Source organism: Anomaloglossus baeobatrachus, chromosome 8, assembly GCF_048569485.1.
Source record: "Anomaloglossus baeobatrachus isolate aAnoBae1 chromosome 8, aAnoBae1.hap1, whole genome shotgun sequence".
NCBI classification, from domain to species: Eukaryota; Metazoa; Chordata; class Amphibia; order Anura; family Aromobatidae; genus Anomaloglossus; species Anomaloglossus baeobatrachus.
Genome location: NC_134360.1, coordinates 654,883 through 679,836, shown reverse-complemented (window position 1 = coordinate 679,836; position 24,954 = coordinate 654,883). Strand labels below are relative to the sequence as shown.

At 46.4% G+C, this 24,954-nt stretch overlaps 1 protein-coding gene across 1 annotated transcript in view; it reads right to left on the bottom strand.

Annotated features, from left to right (window-relative positions):
• The window catches only part of NUP210 (nucleoporin 210), a 315,482-nt gene that overhangs the window by 47,434 nt on the left and 243,094 nt on the right, over positions 1-24,954 (bottom strand). The window contains exons 31-34 of the mRNA XM_075321239.1: positions 8,999-9,174; positions 8,293-8,513; positions 5,193-5,326; positions 1,846-1,969 (exon numbers count right to left, since the gene is read on the bottom strand). Coding sequence (XP_075177354.1) covers positions 1,846-1,969; positions 5,193-5,326; positions 8,293-8,513; positions 8,999-9,174 — 655 coding nt within the window. The remainder of the gene's footprint in view (positions 1-1,845; positions 1,970-5,192; positions 5,327-8,292; positions 8,514-8,998; positions 9,175-24,954) is intronic.

Genomic DNA, 24,954 nt, shown 5'->3' with positions numbered 1-24,954 from the left:
GTGGGAGCATGTCTAGTAGCCTGAACTGAGGACTTAGCCTCAGGAATGGCACTATCAGGCTGAGCATGCTCACCAGGCGTAACACTGGACATAGAATCTGTCTGGGGCAAATCAGCATGTGCCCTAGCTGCCTCGCCACACTTAGACGTGGAGGAAAAAGCAGCCTGCTGGACGACCCGAGGCATGACCAAAATTGGTGGCTGCTTGCGGCTACTGCGCCAATTTGTAACAATAAGCACATGGTTGGGGGATGCAGCCTGTAGCCGTATGCTATATCTGTGCTGGGTATTATGATATGGGGGTACCTCACGCCAAATTTTTAAATTTATTTTACTTTATGATATAGACTCACCCACCGGAGTCTGTGATTGAAAGCGTCAGACACACTGTCACTCAGTGTGGGGGCGCGTCTGACTGCAACCATTCACAGAGACCGGTGGGTGGGGAAATCAGCGCATACTAAATGAAGGTAATGAGCGGTCCTAGAAGTGAATGAGCGGCTGCAGGAGCATACAGCCGCGACGGTGACTCTAAGTATGAAGTACTTGCTCCTACCCCTTTGCGCTGGATTCTGGTCCCCATATAAATTTTATATGGGGACTGGCATTGGGCCAGATACCACGGTTCAATCCCCCGCCGACCCCCGACAAAAAGCAAAAAAGAATTCACATGCTACATCTTTGTAGTCACCACAAAGATGCAACCAAAAAAGCAGCAACGTGCGTACAGCAAAAATGAAATCTCAGGCTTTGCTCGGGAAGGAAATGCATGTATTTTTGGTACCAATACTGCACCCAAGAAATGCGGCAAAAACGCAGCGTGCGCCTGTAGCCTTAGGGTTAACACTTAGGGGCACTTTGCACACTACGACATCGCAGGTGCGATGTCGGTGGGGTCAAATTGAAAGTGACACACATCCGGCGTCGCAGTCGATATCGTAGTGTGTAAATCTTTTTTGATACGATTAACGAGCACAAAATAGTCGTAATCGTATCATCGGTGTAGCGTCGGTCATTTCCATAATTTCGAAATGACCGATGTTACGATTTTGTTCCTCATTCCAGCGGCAGCACACATCGCTGTGTGTGAAGCCGCAGGAGCGAGGTACATCTCCTACCTGCGTCCTGCGGCTTACACCGGCTATGCGGAAGGACGGAGGTGGGCGGGATGTTTACGTACCGCTCATCTCCGCTTCTATTGACCGCCTGCCGTGTGACGTCGCTATGACGCCGCACAACCCGCCCCCTTAATAAGGAGGCGGGTCGCCGGCCAGAGCGACGTCGCAGGGCAGGTGAGTGCATGTGAAGCTGGCGTAGCGATAATGTTCGCTACGCCAGCTATCACCATATCGCAGCTGAGACGGGGCGGGGACTATCGCGCTCGGCATCGCAGCATCGGCTTGCGATGTCATAGTGTGCAAAGTGCCCCTTACTCTTTGCGCAAATTACTGTAAAGCACCTGAAGGGTTAAACTTCCTGAGAAGTTTTGAATACTTTGACAAGTGCAGTTTTTAAAATGGTATCAATAGAGGGTTAAACATATTGTAGAGAAAACTGCAATATCTTGTGATAATCTTGATGTGAAAAATGTAATAGAAACCCAACAGAAAGAAATTACAATGGAAAAAAAGTAAAAATAGTTGAAAGAGAGGAATATTTTTAATCGCTAAATAAAGCTTAAAAAATAAAATAATATAAAAAAAAAGATCCAGGCTGGGGTAATGTTCGAAAAAACAAAACAACCAGTGTGAACAGGTAAGCCATTGTTTGCAATGTTGTTTGTTTCTCCCTGCTCTGACAGGTCGGTCATACAATTGATTGAAATAGAATCAATTATCATTGTTACCTTTCAAATTGTTACCATTCTCCCCAATATCAACAAGGAATTTATGAGTATTTGCAGACTGCAAATTGATTTTCTCTCCATTGGCATCCACAACTCGTGTTCTCTGTGGAGAGCGAATTACCACCTGTAATGTACAGAAACATCATAATAAGCACTAGAAATTAATATTCAGTCACCAAAAAACCCTCTTCTCGTTCAGTTCATTGAGTCACTAAAGACCTTGGGTTGTATAGCTCGAGTTGCTTCTGGCAGCTGACGTGTATGGGGGGCTCAAACTTTCCACCGATAGACTAGGTTGAGGGAGAGAGGGGGTCAGGACGTTAAAACTTACACTCCCGATCCTTCTGTTGCAGTAAAGATAAACCGGTGCCAGGTTCTATCCCATCACATTTTTGGAAATATTTTATTATATCTTTCATGGGACAGCACTGAAGATCTGACCTTTGATACGATGTACAGTGTCAGTGTGCAGCTTGTATAACAGTGTAAACAGTATAAACTGTGTGCCCTCTAAATAACTCAATATAAAGCCAGTAGTGTCAAAACTGCTGACAATAAACCTGAGTATACCCCTAAGTGAAAATGGGCAAATTATGTCCACTTAGCCTTTTTTTCTCTGTGTCGTGACTCATTAGTGTTACAAGGTCTCAGGTGTGAATGGGGGGGGCTGGTGTGTTACATTTGGTGTAATCACACACACACACTCTCTCATACTGGTCACTAGAAGGTCAACATGGCTCCTTATAGCAAATAATTCTCTCAGGATCTGAAAAAAAGGATTGTTGCTCTACATAAAGATGGCCGAAGCTATAATATTGACACCACCCTGAAACGGAGCTGCAGCACGGTGGCAAAGACCATACAACAGTTTAATAAGACAGGTTCCCCTCAGAACAGACCTCGCCATGGCCGACCACAGAAGCAGAGTGCTGAGTGTCTTCTTTTCAGAAGAGACATATTAGTACAGCCAGCATTGCTGTAGAGGTTACAGGGGTGGGGGGTCCACCTGTCAGTGCTCAGACCATACACCACACACTGCAGAGGTTACAGGGGTGGGGGGGTCCACCTGTCAGTGCTCAGACCATACACCACACACTGCAGAGGTTACAGGGGTGGGGGGTCCACCTGTCAGTGCTCAGACCATACACCACACACTGCAGAGGTTACAGGGGTGGGGGGGGTCCACCTGTCAGTGCTCAGACCATACACCACACACTGCAGAGGTTACAGGGGTGGGGGGGTCCACCTGTCAGTGCTCAGACCATACACCACACACTGCAGAGGTTACAGGGGTGGAGGGTCCACCTGTCAGTGCTCAGACCATACACCACACACTGCAGAGGTTACAGGGGTGGGGGGTCCACCTGTCAGGGCTCAGACCATACACCGCACACTGCAGAGGTTACAGGGGTGGAGGGTCCACCTGTCAGTGCTCAGACCATACACCACACACTGCAGAGGTTACAGGGGTGGGGGGGTCCACCTGTCAGTGCTCAGACCATACACCACACACTGCAGAGGTTACAGGGGTGGGGGGTCCACCTGTCAGTGCTCAGACCATACACCACACACTGCAGAGGTTACAGGGGTGGGGGGGTCTACCTGTCAGTGCTCAGACCATACACCACACACTGCAGAGGTTACAGGGGTGGGGGGGTCCACCTGTCAGTGCTCAGACCATACACCACACACTGCAGAGGTTACAGGGGTGGAGGGTCCACCTGTCAGTGCTCAGACCATACACCACACACTGCAGAGGTTACAGGGGTGGGGGGTCCACCTGTCAGTGCTCAGACCATACACCACACACTGCAGAGGTTACAGGGGTGGAGGGGTCCACCTGTCAGTGCTCAGACCATACACCACACACTGCAGAGGTTACAGGGGTGGGGGGTCCACCTGTCAGGGCTCAGACCATACACCACACACTGCAGAGGTTACAGGGGTGGGGGGGTCCACCTGTCAGGGCTCAGACCATACACCACACACTGCAGAGGTTACAGGGGTGGGGGGGGGTCCGCCTGTCAGTGCTCAGACCATACACTGCAGAGGTTACAGGGGTGGGGGGTCCGCCTGTCAGTGCTCAGACCATACACTGCACACTGCAGAGGTTACAGGGGTGGGGGTTCACCTGTCAGTGATCAGACCACCGCACACATGGAAATTTTTCTTTATTTTATCCCATAAATTTAGTTTTTGCCTAGAATTTTCTCACTGCACTTCCCCACCATAGAGTTGAGTGTTAATGAGTCACACACAAAATGGATTACAAAAATATTTAAATACAGGTTGTGATGTAACAAAATAGGTAAACCGCCAAAGCAGAGTGAATTCTTTTGCAAGGTACTGCATTAGTAAGGGGAAGAGATGAACATAGGGGATAAGAAAGCGGTATGTGAAATGCACGGAGGGGTGCAGATATTATAAGTGTGGGTTTAGGTTATACTGAGGTGCTTTACCTTTGCCTATACATTTTAGTCTTCTACTAAATCATGTCTGTTACTGGTAGCATCGTGTATACTCCGTACTACTCTCTATACTAGGTCACTCTTGCACATTATTTGATATGGATTCCTTTGTAACCACTATGTTCCTATATGAGCTCATTTATTATTCCTAGGATTCAGTACACTCCTTCACATTACTAATCCACCTTTATGTTTCGATATTTCCATGAATGTGAACACATTTTTGTATGATTCTATAGGTTTTCTAACTCTATAATAATTGATATTTCCCTGTAGACTGTGAGCCCTCGCGGGCAGGGTCCTCTCTCCTCCTATACCAGTCTGTCTTGTACTGTTAATGATTGTTGTACGTATACCCTCTCTCACTTGTAAAGCGCCATGGAATAAATGGCGCTATAATAATAAATAATAATAATATTTTATATATTTTCTTTTTTGTGGTGTGGGCCTCTTGCTGCAGGATTTAGAAGTCAAAAGAGAAGACAAATCCCCTTTACAGAACCCTTCTAAACTGGACAACTCCTGCCATAATCCCTGCACTTATCTGCTAAAACTAACATGTAATGCAGGGTCCAGCCATATCGGAGCTGATGGGTCTTCTTTTATGTCTGGTAAATAATGAAAGCTGGGACTCAGAGCACAGCCATGTAACTGGACTTCATTTTTCTGGATCTACAATGTGATTATCACTATAGAAAGCAAACTTTCAGGATCCAGTAAAAAAAAATAAATGGGAAAATGTGAGAGTAAACCATCCAGTCCCCAGGGCTCAGAGGAGTTGAAGTCCAGATCCACATTTATGCTCTTAACGCGAGGTTTAGACTTTGTATTTTTTGTGGATTGTGCGTTTGATCAAAAGCTAGTTGTAGAGTCCATTACCTCTCGGTAGGTCTTCAGCAGCCCTGGAATTTCATAATATACAGTAACATGTCCAGATTCTTTTGCTACAGCGGCACCAGATCTAGAATCAATCTGAAGGGCATTCGAGGAAGAGCTCCATGTCCCAGACAACCCTGTAAACCAAAAGAATAAATGTATTAGAAACTAGAATTATATTGCAACCTGCAGAGGGTTAGTCCCATCTTCAAAGACTGATGTATTGGAAATTATAACATTATAAATTTCATATCAAAATTATGCCTCAGTCTGCAGATAAATAATGTTGTATATTTTTATCACTTATGGCATGTTATGTTGCGATTGAGCAACGGTAGTCATTCAGTTTTCATAGGACATTGTTTCCAGACCATCTACCATCTTGGTTGCTCTTCTATGGACTTGCTCCAATATATCAATGTCTTTTTTCAAATGGGGCCTAGAACTGTACGCAGTATAACAGGTGGGGTCTGACCAGGGCAGATTATAGGGGAATAATGACCTCTCTTAATCTAGAGTCAATGCTTGTCTTGATACATCCCAGAATTTTGTTCGTATTTTTTGCCGCAGCTCCGCACAGTTTACTTATGTGGAATCTGGGATCCACCATTATATGCCCCAGCCCTTTTCCCCGATGCTATCGCTTAGTTTTATTCTCCAGTCCTTTTCCCCAGTGCTATCGCTTAGTTTTAATCTCCATTCCTATTCCTCTGTGCCATCGCTTAGTTTTATACCCCGGTACTTTTCCTCGGTGCAATCGCTTAGTTTTATGCTCCAGTCCTTTTCCCCAGTGGTGTCGCTTAGTTTTATTCTCCAGTCCTTTTCCCCAGTGCTCTCTCTTAGTTTTATGCTCCAGTCTTTTTCTCCGGTGCTCTTAGTTTTATACCCCGGTCCTTTTCCCCAGTGCTATTGCTTAGTTTTATACCCCGGTCCTTTTCCTCGGTGCTATCACTTAGTTTTATGTTCCAGTCCTTTTCCCCAGTGGTGTCGCTTAGTTTTAGTCTCCAGTCCTTTTCCTCGGTCCCATCTTTAGTTTTATTCTCCATTGCCATTCCTCGGTGGTATCTCTTAGTTTTATACCCCGGTCCTTTTCCTCGGTGCCATCGCTTAGTTTTATGCTCCAGTCCTTTTCCCCAGTGGTGTCGCTTAGTTTTATTCCTCCCATACTATATATGCTTTTACCCAGATGCAGGAGTTTGCATTTGTTCTTGTTAATGTGGCACATTGCTTGTGTCTATGTTTTTGAATGCGCTCGCTCTCCTCGCTAGTATTGGCGGCTACTCATATCTTACTATAATCTGTGAATTTTATAAGCTCCCCAATAATTTTGTTGTCCAGATCATTTATAAAGATATTACACAGCACTGGGCCCAGTACAGAGCCTTGTAGCGCACTGCTTTTGGCTTTCCTCCAGCTTGATGTGTAGCCATTAAGTATAACTCGTTCTGCCCTGTCATTACGCCAGTTATGAATCCATCTAACTTATTTTTTGTCGATTCTGCACTTGATAATTTTCTCAATGAGGACGTTATGTGATACTTTAATCGAATGCCTTACTGAAAGCCAGGTATATACTATATCCATGGCATTGCCCTGGTCCAACCATTCAGGGACTTTGTTATAGAAGGAAATCAGGTTGGTCTGAAGATTTATTGGTCATAAAGCCGTGCGGCTCTGGAAATGAATGTCTTCCCCTCCAGGGACCTCAGTAAATGTTCATGGACAATTTGCTGGAAGATATTTCCTGCTACGGAGGTCAGGCTTACTGGCCTGTAATCCCCTGGATCCTCATTTTTCCTGCTATGGAGGTCAGGCTTACTGGCCCATAATTCCATGGATCCTCCTTTTCCTGCTATGGAGGTCAGGCTTACTGGCCCATAATTCCCTGGATCCTCCTTTTTCCTGCTACAGAGGTCAGGCTTACTGGCCCGTGATTCCCTGGATCCTCCTTTTTCCTGCTATGGAGGTCAGGATTACTGGCCTGTGATTTCCTGGATCCTCCTTTTTCCTGCTACAGAGGTCAGGCTTACTGGCCCGTGATTCCCTGGATCCTCTTTTTTCCTGCTATGGAGGTCAGGATTACTAACCTGTGATTTCCTGGATCCTCCTTTTTCCTGCTATGGAGGTCAGGCTTACTGGCCTGTAATTCCCTGGATCCGCCTTTTTCCTGCTATGGAGGTCAGGCTTACTGGCCTGTAATTCCCTGGATCCTCCTTTTTCCTGCTATGGAGGTCAGGATTACTGGCCTGTGATTCCCTGGATCCTCCTTTTTCCTGCTATGAGGGTTAGGCTTACTGGCCTGTAATTCCCTGGATCCTCTTTTTACCTGCTATGGAGGTCAGGATTACTGGCCTGTGATTCCCTGGATCCTCCTTTTTCCTGCTATGGAGGTCAGGGTTACTGGCCTGTAATTCCCTGGATCCTCCTTTTCCCCCTTTTTGTAGATGGGAACCACATTTACCCTTTTCCAATCTAGAGGGACCTCTCCTGTTCCCCATGACTTATTGCAGATTATGGCAGTGGTGCTATTATTTCCTCTCTTCTGGGACTCTAAGGTGTAAATCGTCTGCTCCTGGGGACTTGGTTTCCTATAACTTGGCTGAGTCTTCTCCTTTGCTTATTGTCACCTTGGCCTCCTCCTGACCATCAATTCTATCATGATTATTGTTGATGCTTGCATTAGTGTTTTGGGAGAGGACAGATGTGAAATACGGATTTAGTATCTCCACCGGCTGCTCCACCTTGCTGACTGTTTCACCTTTTTGATTCTACAGGACTCTAATGGTCACCTTCATTTTTCTTTTGCTCCAATCTGATGTTGGAAAAAATGAAATAAAGAAAAAAAAAAAAAACTGCTCAATTTCACAGTGTTCATCCTTAGTTGTCACAAGATAAGCCGCGGCTAGAGGAGTCTGGCAGAAGGAGGGTCTATGCATATGGTGCATTAGGAAAGTGGTTCGTAAAATCACTGTTTTGCCGACAGCTACTTATTGCGTAACAGGACTCCAAAGTCAACTGTAGAAGAGGGAAGAAAAAAAAGGTGCGAGGCAAAGAGCGAGAAAGAGTGCGAAAAAGAGCAAGAGAGCGAATAATAGCGTCTTACCTTCCTGGCTAATTATTGGGCATGCAAAGCAAATCACATCCCCAACCACAGCGTCGTCTTTCAGAGCCGGGTATATGTTGTGCTGGACAGGAATGGGAACATAATCTGAAATTCCAGGATTCTCAGTATCCCATACCCTTAATATTGTAAAGCCAACATTGACTGTGCGCATGATGAAGCTGTCATTTGTAGCCCCCTTTCCAATCTGTACCAAATCATCCCTGAAACCAAGAATATATATATATAAAAAAAAAAAAAAAAAATCAGACTGAAAAAAAACCAACAAGTGTACCATGCAAACTAGCAATGTTACAACACTGCCATCATGTGATTAAATAAATGCATTACAAACCTCAAGAAATTAATTCACAAATATATAAATGTTCTTATAAGATAAGAGATATGCTAGATAAATATCTGAGAGACCGGCGTCACTGACAAGAGTGCAGCCTGTTACGTCTGACACCACCGCGAGCACACAGCGGCATCCAGGCACAGTGCCGCCTTCAGCACCGTGTTATACACTGGATTTCACAGAAATTCTAACCATTTACATGTAGTCATGCACATTCTAAATGTCAGATACTGTGTCTCTACATTGTTGTCTTAATGACAAATTTGGGGCAGATTGCACAGAAAGTGCTGGTTCCACCATTTACATAAACTAATGGATTTGATAATGCACAAATACTGAATCTACTCAAACCTGTTAACTGCAAAGTTGAGAATGGAATTCTGAGCGTGGAAGAACTCGCCAATGTTGTCATGGAAACGGGCCGAGAAACGCAACGTGGCCCCCAGTGGAACTGCAGACAATAAATGACGGCTCCCAGTGTGTATGGCCGGGCCGGTCACAATGCGCATGTATGAGATGGGCGATACCTGCGTGATAAAAGCAGAATGCAAATAAAGCCTTTATAAAACACGTTCCATCACGCATACAACATACATTTATTCCCAATCTTTAGCAGAGCCCACTGCACTGCTACATGAAGACTAATATTTTTATTGCTAAAGGTACAGGTAAATTACATTTTGCTCATGACAAGTTCATACTGAGAAATTTGGTTAAACATCTGCTTGAATCATTGATTATATATTAATTGGCGGCTAGGTGTATATACAGTCCAATTGCAACATGGCAGCACCTCGGATCACACTCGGATCAATGTTATTGTATGTGCAAAAGTTTGATTTATTTCAACCGTTTGAGGAAGAGACAAAAAAAAAAAAATCGCTGCATGTCAGATTTGTCTGCGTAAATCGTATCGCACCCGATCATGGAAGTCAATAGATTTGTGGCAGAAAAAAAATTGGATCACACTCGGATGAAATCGGAGTATGGACCAATTTTCATGGAATGATGGAATGGAGAAGATTGAAAAACAATCCTCACTAAACGCATGCTCCACGCCATAACTTATTTGATTTTATCGGTTGTAAAATAACACCCAAAAAAAAAAACAAAAAAACAACAACAAAAACTGTTGTCTGCCTCCATGCCCCCAAAAATAAAAATAAACTCCTCCACCATCTGTCACGGGTGACAGACAATTGTGGTTTCTGGCCATAGAAGTTCACAGCGTTTGGATGCACAGAACGCTCGCTGACTTAACATTCTTTCTGCCGTTAGTATTCATTGTTCTAGGTAGCTTTCTGGCTGGATTTTCATCTATTCCCCTTTAGGGCCCCAGGAAGAGCTGCTTCTGTCCAATGGATGATTACCAGTATTCTCCTTGTGCTTAAATTATCCAGTCTTCGCTGGACTGGTGCTGGTGATATCATTTAGTTCATTATAGCTCTGGTTGCAAGCAGGTGGCTTGTACTCATCTGTGGCATCGTTGCTGAAAATTTGCTGGACATCTGCCTGAGTCATCTGTGGATAAATAGTTTATGCACCTTTCACTTGCAGGTCCTCCTTGTAACGTCTATAGTGTTTAGTGGGATTGATGAAGTGCTCATCCCATCTGTTCCCTATTTAGGGACCAGCACTAGGGATACCTAGGGTCAGGTATCCGGCTTGGCACATAGGTACGGAACTTATCTAGGGTGGTGAGGGACACAAGGGAACGGCAGTAGGTTTTGGTCAGGGGTCAAAATCTTCCTCCTCCCTAGATACAGGGTTTCCCTTTTTTTTTTCACTTGGTACTTCCCAGTACCTAGTGTAACACTATCACATCCACCTAATCTTTCAGTTTATCCCGCAAGGATACTGAGTGGGCACTTGCACCAGCTCCAGGAAGGTTTTCTCAACAACTGTAAATGACAAAATCTAGGACTTTATCTAAAGAGCTAAACGTTCGTCCACTCTGAATACGTTAACCTATACAGAGGAGCCCATTTAACTTTAGACAGTGGCTGTCAAAATTTATATGTCCAATTTCAAGTCACAAGGAGGGGTGGGAGGTGAGTAAGGCTCTCCTTAAAAAAAACAAACTGATTCCCTTTAATCTAAGGACAGCAAGTGGTAGGGCCTGAGACACTTATTTCTGCGATGAGTCACTTATGTGTGCTGTTTCCATGCAATGAGTGTTTTATCAACAGGAGATTATCACTGCCTGGATTAGATCCCACGTGACACCTGGTCAAACCTTGCCCCCGACACTGATTAGCAGCTCTCTTTCGTTTAATATTTCTTTATTGTTTTCAAGAAAAATTATATAACAAAGCATGAATATATATAATTTTGTAGTGCCCGGTTTTACAGAATATGGAAACGTTGCAGTTTGGTCTGGGCATTTAAATCTTATACAGCATATACTACAGTGAACTTTATCGTAGGTCTTACAAGAAAAATTCTTCATAACATCCTTAATGACATCTTATCCCAAGTATATATCAATCGTTTATCTTTTGTTCTATTTAATATGTAGATGCCAATATCATTCTGTATAATCTTGCCATATATTTCAACAAGTAAACCTATGTACACTAATTAGATAAGCAAGAGAAGGAAAAGAGGGGAAAGAAAGAAAAGCAAAGGATGAAAGGAGAAGAAGAGGGAGAAAGAGAAGAGAAAGAAGGAAAACACGAGAAAGAGAGAAGGGGAGATTCTGTAGGGTTCTGTAACGTGGCACCATGCCATCCTCCCATCAGGAGGGCCACTTCGCCCCGCCAAACATCAGTGTGGCAGCGTGCCCGTGTGTAACCAGGATTGGAATTGTTGTGTTTCTCTGAATTGAAGCCACGGATACCAGGTGGAAAAGCATAGTGAGTCTCTCCCTTCATCAAATGCTCTTATCTCTTCCAAACGTCTCAGGGCATCCATAGCCCCCACCCAGTCTGCTCTTCTCAATGTATAGGTGGACCTCCAATGTTTCGGTATGATCTGTCTCATTGAGATCATGAAGTATGAGAGCCTTAGAGATTGCCCCCCCGTACATTGAGAAGAGTGCCACTTCCGGCGAGGGTGTAACTTCCACTTGATGTAAATGATTATAGAGAGCAAAGACGTCTTCCCATAATCCCTGGATCCCTGGACAAGACCACCAAACATGCAGCATTGTGCCCACCGAGGTCTGACACCTCCAGCAAGTGTCTGAGACCTCTGGAAACATTCTGTGGAGCCTGGCGGGTGTCCTGTACCACCGTGCGAGGATTTTATAGTTGAGTTCCTGCATTCTACATGAGATGGTGGATTTGTGTGTTAGGTTAAATGACTTATACCACTGTTCTTTGGAAAAAGTCTTTCTCAGTTCTGACTGCCATTGCCCTACATACTCGGGCAGGTCCCCCCCCGTCCCTCCAGACACTGTTATGTTGTAGATTATCGAGACTGTGTGGGGAGGTGTTTCTCGAAGGAAACATAGTCTGTCAAATGGAGTCAAGTGCTTATGCATCTCAGATCTCGGAGACAGAGAGTCTACAAAGCTACGTAGTTGTAAGTATTGAAACCAATGACTTGGCTCTCTTGGCCGGTCATCTAGCAAGGACAACAGTGGTCTGCAACCCTGTTGAGTAATGACATCTTTAACACGTGGGATCCCTCCCGTTGGCATTGAAATCAAGCTGGGACGGATTTCGTGAAGCCAGCATTGGAATGCAGGGTTGCCCACCAGTGGTGTCATAGGGCCCGGTTCCCCTGTCAGCCTATATCGCCTATTGGCCCTCCTCCATGCAGTAGCCAGAGACAAGAGAATCGGGGAAATTCCCAGGGTCTCCAAGTTGATTCTAGATGATAACCAGAAGATTCCCTGCGTCATGGTTGCGTGTAGATCACATTCAATCTCTACCCACAATTTTCTGTCCCTGTTATGGAGGAGATCCAGTATGCAATTGCCCACCGATGCCGCATGGTACGCTTTAAAATCAGGTAGCCCCACCCCTCCACCCCAGCGAGACCTGTTCAACATGGAGTATTTCAGTCGGGGTCTGGTACCTCGCCATACAAAATTGCTGATCATCTTTTTTAACTTGAGGAAGAAGTTTTCTCCTAGATTCAATGGGATTGTTTGGAACATATATAGTATTTTGGGTAGAACATCCATTTTAATTGTATTGACTCTGCCAAACCACGAGATGGGGAGGTTATGCCAAGCCGTGAGGTCTTTTTGTATGTTTTTTAAAAGGTCTGGAAAATTATGTTCATATAGGTCTTGGTGTTTAGAAGGTATCTTGATCCCCAAATATTTTATGCAATTGCTGTTCCACTTAAAGGGAAAAACGGGTTTGAGGGCATCCTCTTCCACCGACAGTAGCGATTAGAGTTGAGCGCGGTTCGTGGTTCGTGGTTCTCCAGTTCGCGGCTCGAGTGATTTTGGGGCATGTTCTAGATCGAACTAGAACTCGAGCTTTTTGCAAAAGCTCGGTAGTTCTAGAAACGTTCGAGAACGGTTCTAGCAGCCAAAAAACAGCTAAATCATAGCTTGGTTTCTGCTGTAATAGTGTAAGTCACTCTGTGAATCAAACTATTATCACATTTCAGTGTATAGTGTGCGTGAACAGCGCCTTCAGATCACTGCTGTTTCTATAATGGCGATCGCCATTTTTTTTTTTTTTTTTTCTTGTCTTCCTTCCCTAAGCGCGCGCGTCTTGTGGGGCGGGCCAGCATGTCAGCCAATCCCAGACACACACACAGCTAAGTGGACTTTGAGCCAGAGAAGCAACGGCATGTGTGATAGGATCTGCATGTCACATGTCCCTGCATTATAAAACCGGACATTTTCTTCACGGACGCCATTATCTGCCTTCTGCGTCTTTGGTGTCAGACATCACTGTCGCAGCTCCGTCTTCCTGAGTCCTATAGCCGATACAGCTGTATGCGCTGCATACACAGCGTTAGACAGCTTAGGGAGAGCACTTTATAGCAGTCCTTTTAAGGGCTCCAACCGGCAGGGTCAGAGAGCCATAGGTGACAGGTCCTGCAAACAGCAACAGCGTCTGTGTAGCCCAGGTCAGGGATTTCCTACCTGCATTTCACCATTAGGAGGGAATAGAAAGGCAGGCTTCCATTCCTCTACCCAGAGCACCACAATCCTGCCACTGTACCCTCTTGTCCTCTGCACACTCCAACTGATAACTAAGCCATTATACTAGCAAACACTCAGTGTACCTAGTGGCATCCTATACGTGGCTATTGGACTTTGCTATAGTCCCACTAGTGCAAAGACATTTGCAGAGCGCGTCTGCCTGCATTGCACACTACAACTCATTCTAACCAAGCCATTATACTAGCAAACACTCAGTGTACCTAGTGGCATCCTATACGTGGCTATTGGACTTTGCTATAGTCCCACTAGTGCAAAGACATTTGCAGAGCGCGTCTGCCTGCATTGCACACTACAACTCATTCTAACCAAGCCATTATACTAGCAAACACTCAGTGTACCTAGTGGCATCCTATACGTGGCTATTGGACTTTGCTATAGTCCCACTAGTGCAAAGACATTTGCAGAGCGCGTCTGCCTGCATTGCACACTCCAACTCATTAAAACCAAGCCATTATACTAGCAAACACTCAGTGTACCTAGTGGCATCCTATACGTGGCTATTGGACTTTGCTATAGTCCCACTAGTGCAAAGACATTTGCATAGCGCGTCTGCCGGCATTGCACACTCAAACTCATTTTAACTAAGCCATTATACTAGCAAACACTCAGTGTACCTAGTGGCATCCTATACGTGGCTATTGGACTTTGCTATAGTCCCACTAGTGCAAAGACATTAGCAGAGCACATCTGCCTGCATTGCACACTACAACTCATTCTAACCAAGCCATTATACTAGCAAACACTCAGTGTACCTAGTGGCATCCTATACGTGGCTATTGGACTTTGCTATAGTCCCACTAGTGCAAAGACATTTGCATAGCGCGTCTGCCTGCATTGCACACTCAAACTCATTTTAACTAAGCCATTATACTAGCAAACACTCAGTGTACCTAGTGGCATCCTATACGTGGCTATTGGACTTTGCTATAGTCCCACTAGTGCAAAGACATTAGCAGAGCACATCTGCCTGCATTGCACACTACAACTCATTCTAACCAAGCCATTATACTAGCAAACACTCAGTGTACCTAGTGGCATCCTATACGTGGCTATTGGACTTTGCTATAGTCCCACTAGTGCAAAGACATTTGCATAGCGCGTCTGCCTGCATTGCACACTCAAACTCATTTTAACTAAGCCATTATACTAGCAAACACTCAGTGTACCTAGTGGCATCCTATACGTGGCTATTGGACTTTGCTATAGTCCCCACTAGTGCAAAGACATTAGCAGAGCACATCTGCCTGCATTGCACACTACAACTCATTCTAACCAAGCCATTATACTAGCAAACACTCAGTGTACCTAGTGGCATCCTATACGTGGCTATTGGACTTTGCTATAGTCCCACTAGTGCAAAGACATTTGCAGAGCGCGTCTGCCTGCATTGCACACTCCAACTCATTAAAACCAAGCCATTATACTAGCAAACACTCAGTGTACCTAGTGGCATCCTATACGTGGCTATTGGACTTTGCTATAGTCCCACTAGTGCAAAGACATTTGCATAGCGCGTCTGCCTGCATTGCACACTCAAACTCATTTTAACTAAGCCATTATACTAGCAAACACTCACTGTACCTAGTTGTATCCTAAACGTGGCTATTGTACTTTTGTCAATTCACAGTATTGGAACGTTATTTGCAGCACGTCTGCCTGCATTGCACACTCAAACTTTTTTAAACTCAGCCATTATACTAGCAAACACTCACTGTACCTAGTTGTATCCTAAACGTGGCTATTGTACTTTTGTCAATTCACAGTATTGGAACGTTATTTGCAGCACGTCTGCCTGCATTGCACACTCAAACTTTTTTAAACTCAGCCATTATACTAGCAAACACTCACTGTACCTAGTTGTATCCTAAACGTGGCTATTGTACTTTTGTCAATTCACAGTATTGGAACGTTATTTGCAGCACGTCTGCCTGCATTGCACACTCAAACTTTTTTAAACTCAGCCATTATACTAGCAAACACTCAGTGTACCTAGTTGTATCCTAAACGTGGCTATTGTACTTTTGTCAATTCACAGTATTGGAACGTTATTTGCAGCACGTCTGCCTGCATTGCACACTCAAACTTTTTTAAACTCAGCCATTATACTAGCAAACACTCACTGTACCTAGTTGTATCCTAAACGTGGCTATTGTACTTTTGTCAATTCACAGTATTGGAACGTTATTTGCAGCACGTCTGCCTGCATTGCACACTCAAACTTTTTTAAACTCAGCCATTATACTAGCAAACACTCACTGTACCTAGTTGTATCCTAAACGTGGCTATTGTACTTTTGTCAATTCACAGTATTGGAACGTTATTTGCAGCACGTCTGCCTGCATTGCACACTCAAACTTTTTTAAACTCAGCCATTTATAGTAGCAAACACTCAGTGTACCTAGTTGTATCCTAAACGTGGCTATTGTACTTTTGTCAATTCACAGTATTGGAACGATATTTGCAGGACATCTGCCTGCATTGCACACTCAAACTTTTTTAAACTCAGCCATTATACTAGCAAACACTCACTGTACCTAGTTGTATCCTAAACGTGGCTATTGTACTTTTGTCTATTCACACTACTGCAAATCTATGTGCAGCACCTCTGCATGACAACCTCGTGCTCTGTTTTTAATAAGCTATAATGATAGCACAAAATACTGCCATTTTGTGGCATCATAGAACTGGCTGTTGTATTCCATTAGTGCCCCACTGGTGACAAGCTATTTCTAGCACCTCTACATCACACCCTCATGCACATTTAGCTACGCTAATGTTATAGCAAACTCATGGAATTCATTGCTGCATTTCATAATTCGGAGGGATAGAAAGTCAGGCTTCCTTTAGCTTTTCCTTCTGTTCATAGACAGCATCTCCAAGACAAATTTCCCCTCCACGTCTAAGTGTGGAGAGGCAGCTAGTGCGCATGCGTGTGCCGATGTACCCCAGCTGCAGCATAATTACAGTGTTTCGCCTAGTGAGTATGCTCAGCCTGACTGTGCCATTCCTGACGCTAAGTCTTCATTTCGGGATACAGCGCATGCTCCCACACTAAGTGTGAAAAGCCTCTTTGCACAGGTGCTTGCATTCTGTGCCGGGTCTAAGTCCTGTTTTGTGCCTAGACACCATGCTAAAGCTGATAGTCTTTTTTCAGAGACTGTATTTCATGCTACTGAGCATGCTCAGGCACTTCCTGCATCAGAGACTAGGTCCGGTAATGAACTCTTTGGCCCTGGCCCTGATGTGGGGGTCCCATATAGACCACAGGGCATCAGGTGTCCTCCCAAATGGCTTGCAGAGGCCCACACCTATGACTTGTCACCGCATTATTGATGGTCAGACGATGACTGGTGAGGTGTTTGGGTCATGGCAGCCATGAGGTCATCATTGAAGTTGCGTTTCCAAATAGGACGCTAGTTATGCCACTCATGACGTGTCACTCTGCTTTTGTCTCCAGGAGGTGCATTGTGGTTCACCCTGGTTTGGGGCGGACCCAGGTTATAAAAGGGGCTGGAGCCAACAAGGAGGTGCGCAGTCTTCTATTATGCTCCGAAAGAGCACACCTCCATGTGTTGAACCCATTGCGGCTTTAGGCCAGAGGTAGGCAGGGATAGGGTGGTGGATGCAGGCCACCACCACAGTTGGTAACGCAGAACGGTTAAGACCAGCTCCTGTCCTAACAGTCCTGCTTGTGCAGCCCAGTGGCATTAACAGGCCTGCTGCTGCTGATGCGCCTGCTGTCCACAGGTGTGGCCCCTACGCACACGGTCAGCGTACTCAATGGCCCCTGTGTTGTTAACAGGGAGTTCCTGGGCTGGGTGGGCATGTGGACCCTGTGACGCTAACAGGGCTCACAGTCTCCAGATCCGAATGGCGTCTAACTCGGTTCAGGCTACTATTAGTTTCATAGCCACACAGCTCTGTATCCTCCACCAAACCTTCAAGTTGCCAACCTCTCCTTTTCCAACTGGGAGCACGGTGGACACTGACTGCTGAAGGTGATATATACCTTTCTCTTTCTTTTCTTATTAATTTTTGTTATATAGCGGTCACAGATTATATACCACTTTATCCAAATCTGCCAGTCCCACTGTAACAGATGTTGTTTCTTCAGCAAATGTTACAGTTGTTTAACCACCAAATCCACGGACCAAAATTTTTTTCCCCTTTCCAACACACCTGTTCCCCTTTCCAACAGCATCTGTCCTTTTTCAACTCATTTTGGGATATGACCAAAAGTGCAACTGTGCAGGGACACCGTACTCAACGCCATCTCAGCACAGCAGCCATCCCTCGGTCCCTCCGATGTGGACAAGTAAAAGACCATTTCCTCCTATCCATGACAAAGCGTTGAGATTCACTCTGTGCAGCACTGGTGTTTAGTGGACAAGTAGATCTAAGATTGCGTACCACATTCTGCAGATACTCCTGTATACGTGCGTCTATTTCTATGGCAGGAATTAGTTCGCCAAATTTTGTCTTGTACCGGGGATCTAACAGTGTGGCAACCCAGTATTCAGGATTAGTTCAAATTCATACAATCCGAGGGTCATGTAGGTAGTGCAGCAAGAAGGCGCTCATGTGTCTTGTGCATCCAGGAGGACCAAGTCCTTGGTGTGTTGGTGGCAGAGAGGTGAGAATCGTGCATCCTTCCTCTGCCCTCTACCCACAACCTCGCACAACCGAAATGTGAGCAAGCTCTCACTCATCTGCTGAGTCTTCCATGCCCATCGCCAGTTCGTCCTCCATTTCTTCATGGGCTCCTGCACTTTCATCAACACTTTTTGCTGATACTATGCGCCCTTGTTAATCCCTCTCCCTCACCATGACTGCCGCATAGGTGCCGCTGACCATCTGGACCTCGTAGATCTTGTTATCCCTTCCGCATATGACTCCTCCTGTACTTCCTCCCCTTCCTCTTGTCCCAACACCTGACTCCGAATAATAATTACAGTGTGCTCCATCATGTAGATGACCAGAATTGTCACGCTGAGAATGACATTGCCAGTGCTAAACATCTTCGTCGACATTTCAAAACTGTGTAGCAGGGTGCATAGGTCCTTGATCTGACACCACTCCAGCAGCGTGATCTGCACCACCTCTGGATCAACTTATCCCAGGCTATATGTCTTACCGTATTTCAGCAGGGCTCTGCGGTGCTGCCACACACGCTGCAACATGTGCAGATTCCAATTCCTGCGTGTCGGAACATCGCATTTCCGGCGTTTAACTGCCAGACCCTAAGACTTCCGGAGTGATGAAAGTTGTTGAGCTGCTGTGTGCGCACGATGGAAGTGAGCACATAGCGAGCGTGCCCGCTGCACAAGGCCATGTAGGCCGTGATGGTGTTTTAAAAATTGCTGGAGAATTCGGATCAACACGTGAGCCATAAAAGGCACGTGTGTCACATTGCCCTGAGGATGGCCCGCAGCCAGGTTTGCATCATTGCCGCACACGGCTGTTAAGTCACCAACGGAGTCCGCTCCGTCAATTTGTACTCCGGTCGCCAGGTGACAACGTGTTCCTTTCATGAATAGTGCTGATGATGGGAGAGTAGTCGATGCCAGCGGCGCAGGTGGACGCAGGTTATGCTCACCCACTGGGCTGCATTACCTTGACAGATGCAGAATCTCTGGCTGAATGTAGCTGGTGGGTATCTCACAGATGAAATACCATCATTCAGCTACAACCAATGGGAAGACACCACACCCTTTTTTATGCCCATCCTGTCTGCAGACCACTGCCAGACATAGCTATGAACCTCTGGTTAATTTTACCCCCAGTTCAGTTTTATGATTTTGTGTGCTTGTTACCTGACTACTTTTCCTGCTTGCTGTTTATGTACCTTGTTGGCCGATACGCATTTCACCTCTGCTTGTTTTCTGATTAAGTCCTGGCCGTCCCATTCTGTTCCTGTTCCTCAATTAATGTTTTGACCCTGCCTGACTACTATTCTCTGTAATAGCGGTGTGACTCACATTTCCCATACATTTCAAAGTAAAACTTTGACCGCCTGATGGCATTGAGCTCTGCTGCCAGCATAGTAAGGAGGTGTGTGGTAGTCCTTGTGCGCAGTTGCAAGGAAGGGTGGCCTGACCACACAGGGTTTGCGCAAAGGTAGAGGACCCACACGAGGTTGAAGAGGCAGAAGCAGTGTATTAACTTCTACATACAGAACAAGGATTGAAACAACTCGTGGGGACGGCAAGACTTGTACAGCAGACCCTTCTCCATCTCTCACCATAGTTTGCCAGTGCCCAGTCAGTGACATGTAATGACCCTGTCTATGCTTACTGGTCCAAGTATCTGTGTTGAAATGCACCCTGTCGCACACAGATTTTCTCAAGGAAGTGGTGATGTTGTGTGCGACATGCCGGTGTAGCGCGGGCATGCTTTTCTTGGAGAAGCAGTGGTGATTGGGCATCTGGTACTGGGGCACAGCGACAGACATAAGGTCTGTAAAATCCTGTGTGTCCACTACGCGTAAAGGCAGCATTTCGGTAGCCAACAGCTTACAGAGGGATAGAGTCAACCACTTAGCTTTGTCATGGGTCGCAGTAAGTGGCCTTTTATTTGACCACATCTGAGGGACAGAGATCTGGCTGCTGTCTGTAGACGGTGTTGAGTAGGGTGTCCCTGGAAAAATGCAGGTTTGTGAGAAAAGTGCAGGCGGAGACATGATGTTGGCTTCATCTTGCCTTCAGATCTGTTCATCTTGTATCATTTTTAAAAAACACAGCAAGCAAGGGTTACTCCAAGCGGAGTCTCCCTTTTTTTCCAAAAATTGGGCCCCACACAGACACCTTATCAGTGGCAGCACTTGTGCCCTAGTTGCAAACAGGATGTTTTGATTTGCATCAAGCACATTCCAAATCCACAAGCATTTACTCTCCCCAGGATGACACAGGGGTAGTAAATTCCTTCTGGATCCATGACTTGTTCATTTTGATGAACGTCAGTCTGTCCACATTGTCACTGGACAGACGCGTGCGCTTATCTGTCAGCACACACCCAGCAGCACTGAAGACACGTTCAGAGACAACGCTGGCAGCTGGACACGACAAAATCTTCGAGGCGTAACTGGAGAGCTCTTGACATTTTTCTAGATTTGAAGCACAAAAGGAGCAAGGCTCCATTTGCAAAGTCATTGCATCGATGTTCATTTGGAGATACTCCTGTATCATCCTCTCCATCCGTTGACTATGTGTCAGACTTGTTGTCTCTGGTGGCCTTGCAAAGGAGGGTCTAAAAAAATTATGAAAAGATTCCATAAAATTGCTGTTACCAGCACCAGATACGGTCCTACTGGTACGGGTAGACTGTTGAAGATGACGAGGCCGTCCCATGTTTGTCAAGTTACAACTGGGAGAATCACTCCCTTCACCTGCACGGTTGTTTGGTGGAAAAGCCGAGCTAAGATCGAGTAACAGCTTCTGCTGATACTCCTGCATACGTGCGTCCCTTTCTATGGGTGGAATTATGTCACCAAAATTTGGACTTGTCCCGGGGATCTAATAGTGTGGCAAGCCAGTAGTCATCATCACTTCTAATTTTGACAATACGAGGGTCATGTTGGAGGTAGTGCAACAAGAAGGCACTCATGTGTCTTGCGCAGCCATGCGCACCAAGTCCACGCTGTGTTTGTGGCATAGAGGTGCTAACCGTTCTTTCTTCCTCTGTCATCTCCCCCAACCTCTTTCAACTGAAATTTGACCAAGGTCCCCCTCATCTGCTGAGTCTTCCATGTCCATGGACAGTTCGTCCTCCATATCTTCATGTCCTCCTGCACCTTCCTCAACATCTCACCTGCTACCATGCGCCCTTGTTGATCCCTGTCCCCCATGGTCCCATGCGCTGCCGCGTTGGTGATGATGAACGTCTGGACCTTGGTGATGTTGTTGTGTCTTGCGCATATGAATCCTCCTGTAGTTCCTCCCCTTCCTGTTGTCCCACCCCCTGACTACGAATAGTGTTTAGCGTGTGCTCCAGCATGTAAATGACTGTAATCGTCATGCTGATAATGGCATTGTCAGCGTCTAAACATATTCGTCGCCATGTCGAAACTGTGCAGAAGGGTGCATAGGTCCTTGATCTGAGATCACTCCATCAGGGTGATCTGCCCCACTTCTGCATCTCGTTGGCCCAGGCTATACATCATGACGTATTGCACCAGGGCTCGCCGGTGCTGCCACAGTCGCTGTAACATGTGGAGAGTTGAATTCCAGCGTGTCGCCACATCGCATTTCAGGCGATGAACCGGCAGGCCGAAAGACTTCTGGAGCGATGCCAAGTCGCTCAGGTGCGGCGGTTGAACGGCGGAAGTGAGCACTGCAGACAGTTTCCGTGCCCTGGTCAGAAGGCCATCTAGGCCGGGACTAGTGTGTTAAAATTGCTGGACAACAAGGTTAAACACTTGAGCCATACAAGGCACGTGTGTCACCTTGCCCAGGCGAAGGGCCGCACCAGGTTTGCAGCATTGTCGCACACGGCCTTACCAGGCTGCAGGTTGAGTGGAGACAACCATTTTATCAAAATCAGTCTCCAGAGCTGCCCACAACTCAGTCGCTGTGTGACTCCTATTTCAAAGACATGTCAAGCTAAAGACCGCCTGATGCCGTTGGCGCTCTGCTACCAGCATAGTAATGAGGGGGTGCGTGATTCCTTCTGCGCAGTGAGAACGCTGGTGGCCTGACCAGGCAGGCTTGGGGCGGAGGTGGAGGACCCCAGATGAGGTGGAGGATGCAGAAGCAGTGGCGGAACTTGGACAGACAGAGGATTGACACACAAGTCGTGGGGACGCAAGACTTGTGCAGCAGACCCTTCACCATCTATCACCATAGTTACCCAGTGGCCAGTCAGCGACATGTAACGTCCCTGTCCATGCTTACTGGTCCAAGTATCGGTGGTGAAATGCACCCGTTCACACACAGAGTTTCTCAAGGAAGCGGTGATGTTGTGTGCGACATGCTGGTGTAGCGCGGGCACACCTTTCTTAGAGAAGTAGTGGCGACTAGGCATCTGGTACTGGGGCACAGCGACAGACATAAGGTCTCTAAAATCCTGTGTGTCCACTAGGCGGAAAGGCAGCATTTCTGTAGTCAACAGCTTACAGAGGGATAGAGTCAACCTCTTCGCTTTGTCATGGGTCGCAGGAAGTGGCCTTTTATTTGACCACATCTGAGGGACAGAGATCTGGCTGCTGTGTGTAGACGGTGTTGAGTCGGGTCGGGGTCCTGGAAAATGCAGCTTTGTGAGGAAAGTGCAGGCGGAGACATGATGTTGCCTTCATCCAAAGTTGGTGCTATCGATGTCTGAGAGAGCTGTACACACTCACTTGTTTCCCCTTCCAAACCAACTGACGACCTACCAAGCAAACTGCCTGTTGCGGTTACAGTGGTGGAAGTTGTGGTGGAAAAACAGGTGTGACAGCTGTCCCCACAGTCCTAGAAGATGACGAAGCGCGCGGATGCACTGGAAGGGGCAGGCGGTGGATGGTTCGCTCCGCTAGGCCGCATTGCAGCACGGTGAGCTTCCCATCGGGCCATATGATATTTATTCATGTGACGATTCATGGAAGAAGTTGTCAAACTGCTGAGGTTTTGACCTCTACTAAGAGAACCATGACAAATTTTACAGATCACATAATTTGGGCGATCTTTTTCTATGTCAAAAAAGGACCTGGCTAGGCAAGGCTTAGAGGCCATGCGACCTGTTGATCCACCCCGAATAATGCTCAGAGGCAGAGTGGTGGCTGAGGATGCAGTTGTAGACGTGCTACCAGTGCTCCGACTGTGTCCAGGAAGGCGCCAGGTTACTTCGACGTCGGTTGCATCCTCCTCCACCGCCTCTGTTGACCTCCTCGAGTGTCTGACTGTGGGTTGACAGTAGGTGTGATCTAGAACTTAATCATCAATTGTTGTGTTTGCACTCCCCTACCCCTCAGACCGAGTTTCTTCTTGCCCTGACCGAATATTTAAGTTGTCATCCCAATCGGGTATCTGCGTCTCATCTTCATCAGTATGTTCCTCATTGCCTATAACCACAGTTGTTGGAAAGGGCAGCATTTTGGTAGGCCAACAGTTTGCATATGATGAAAGTCAACCTCCAAGCCATTTCATGCCCTTCTAAAAGCATGTAAAACACAGCGAGGGGACTCCAACCACAGTCTCCCTCGTTGCCACTAACTGGGCCACACACACCCCACTTGACTGGCATCGGTGAGCCCCCTTTTGAAAAAGAAAAAGATGCTTTGCATGAAGCACTCTCAAAAATACGCGTGCCTTTCCCGTCCCCTGGCTGACCCAGGGGAAGAAAAGTCCTCTGAGAGCCATGACTTGTTCATCTTGGTTCTTTTAGAGACACAGCGAGGGGACTCCAACCACAGTCTCCTCGTTGCCACTAACTGGGCCCACACACACCCCACTTGACTGGCATCGGTTGACCCCCCCCTTTTGACAAAGAAAAAGATGCTTTTCATGAAGCACTCTCAAAAATACGCGTGCCTTTCCCGTCCCCTGGCTGACCCAGGGGAAGAAAAGTCCTCTGAGAGCCATGACTTGTTCATCTTGGTTCTTTTAGAGACACAGCGAGGGGACTCCAACCACAGTCTCCCTCGTTGCCACTAACTGGGCCACACACACCCCACTTGACTGGCATCGGTTGACCCCCCCTTTTGACAAAGAAAAAGATGCTTTGCATGAAGCACTCTCAAAAAATACGCGTGCCTTTCCCGTCCCCTGGCTGACCCAGGGGAAGAAAAGTCCTCTGAGAGCCATGACTTGTTCATCTTGGTTCTTTTAGAGACACAGCGAGGGGACTCCAACCACAGTCTCCCTCGTTGCCACTAACTGGGCCACACACACCCCACTTGACTGGCATCGGTTGAGCCCCTTTTGAAAAAGAAAAAGATGCTTTGCATGAAGCACTCTCAAAAATACGGCGTGCCTTTCCCGTCCCCTGGCTGACCCAGGGAAGAAAAAGTCCTCTGAGAGCCATGACTTGTTCATCTTGGTTCTTTTAGAGACACAGCGAGGGGGACTCCAACCACAGTCTCCCTCGTTGCCACTAACTGGGCCACACACACCCCACTTGACTGGCATCGGTTGAGCCCCCCTTACTTGACAAAGAAAAAGATGCTTTGCATGAAGCACTCTCAAAATACGCGTGCCTTTCC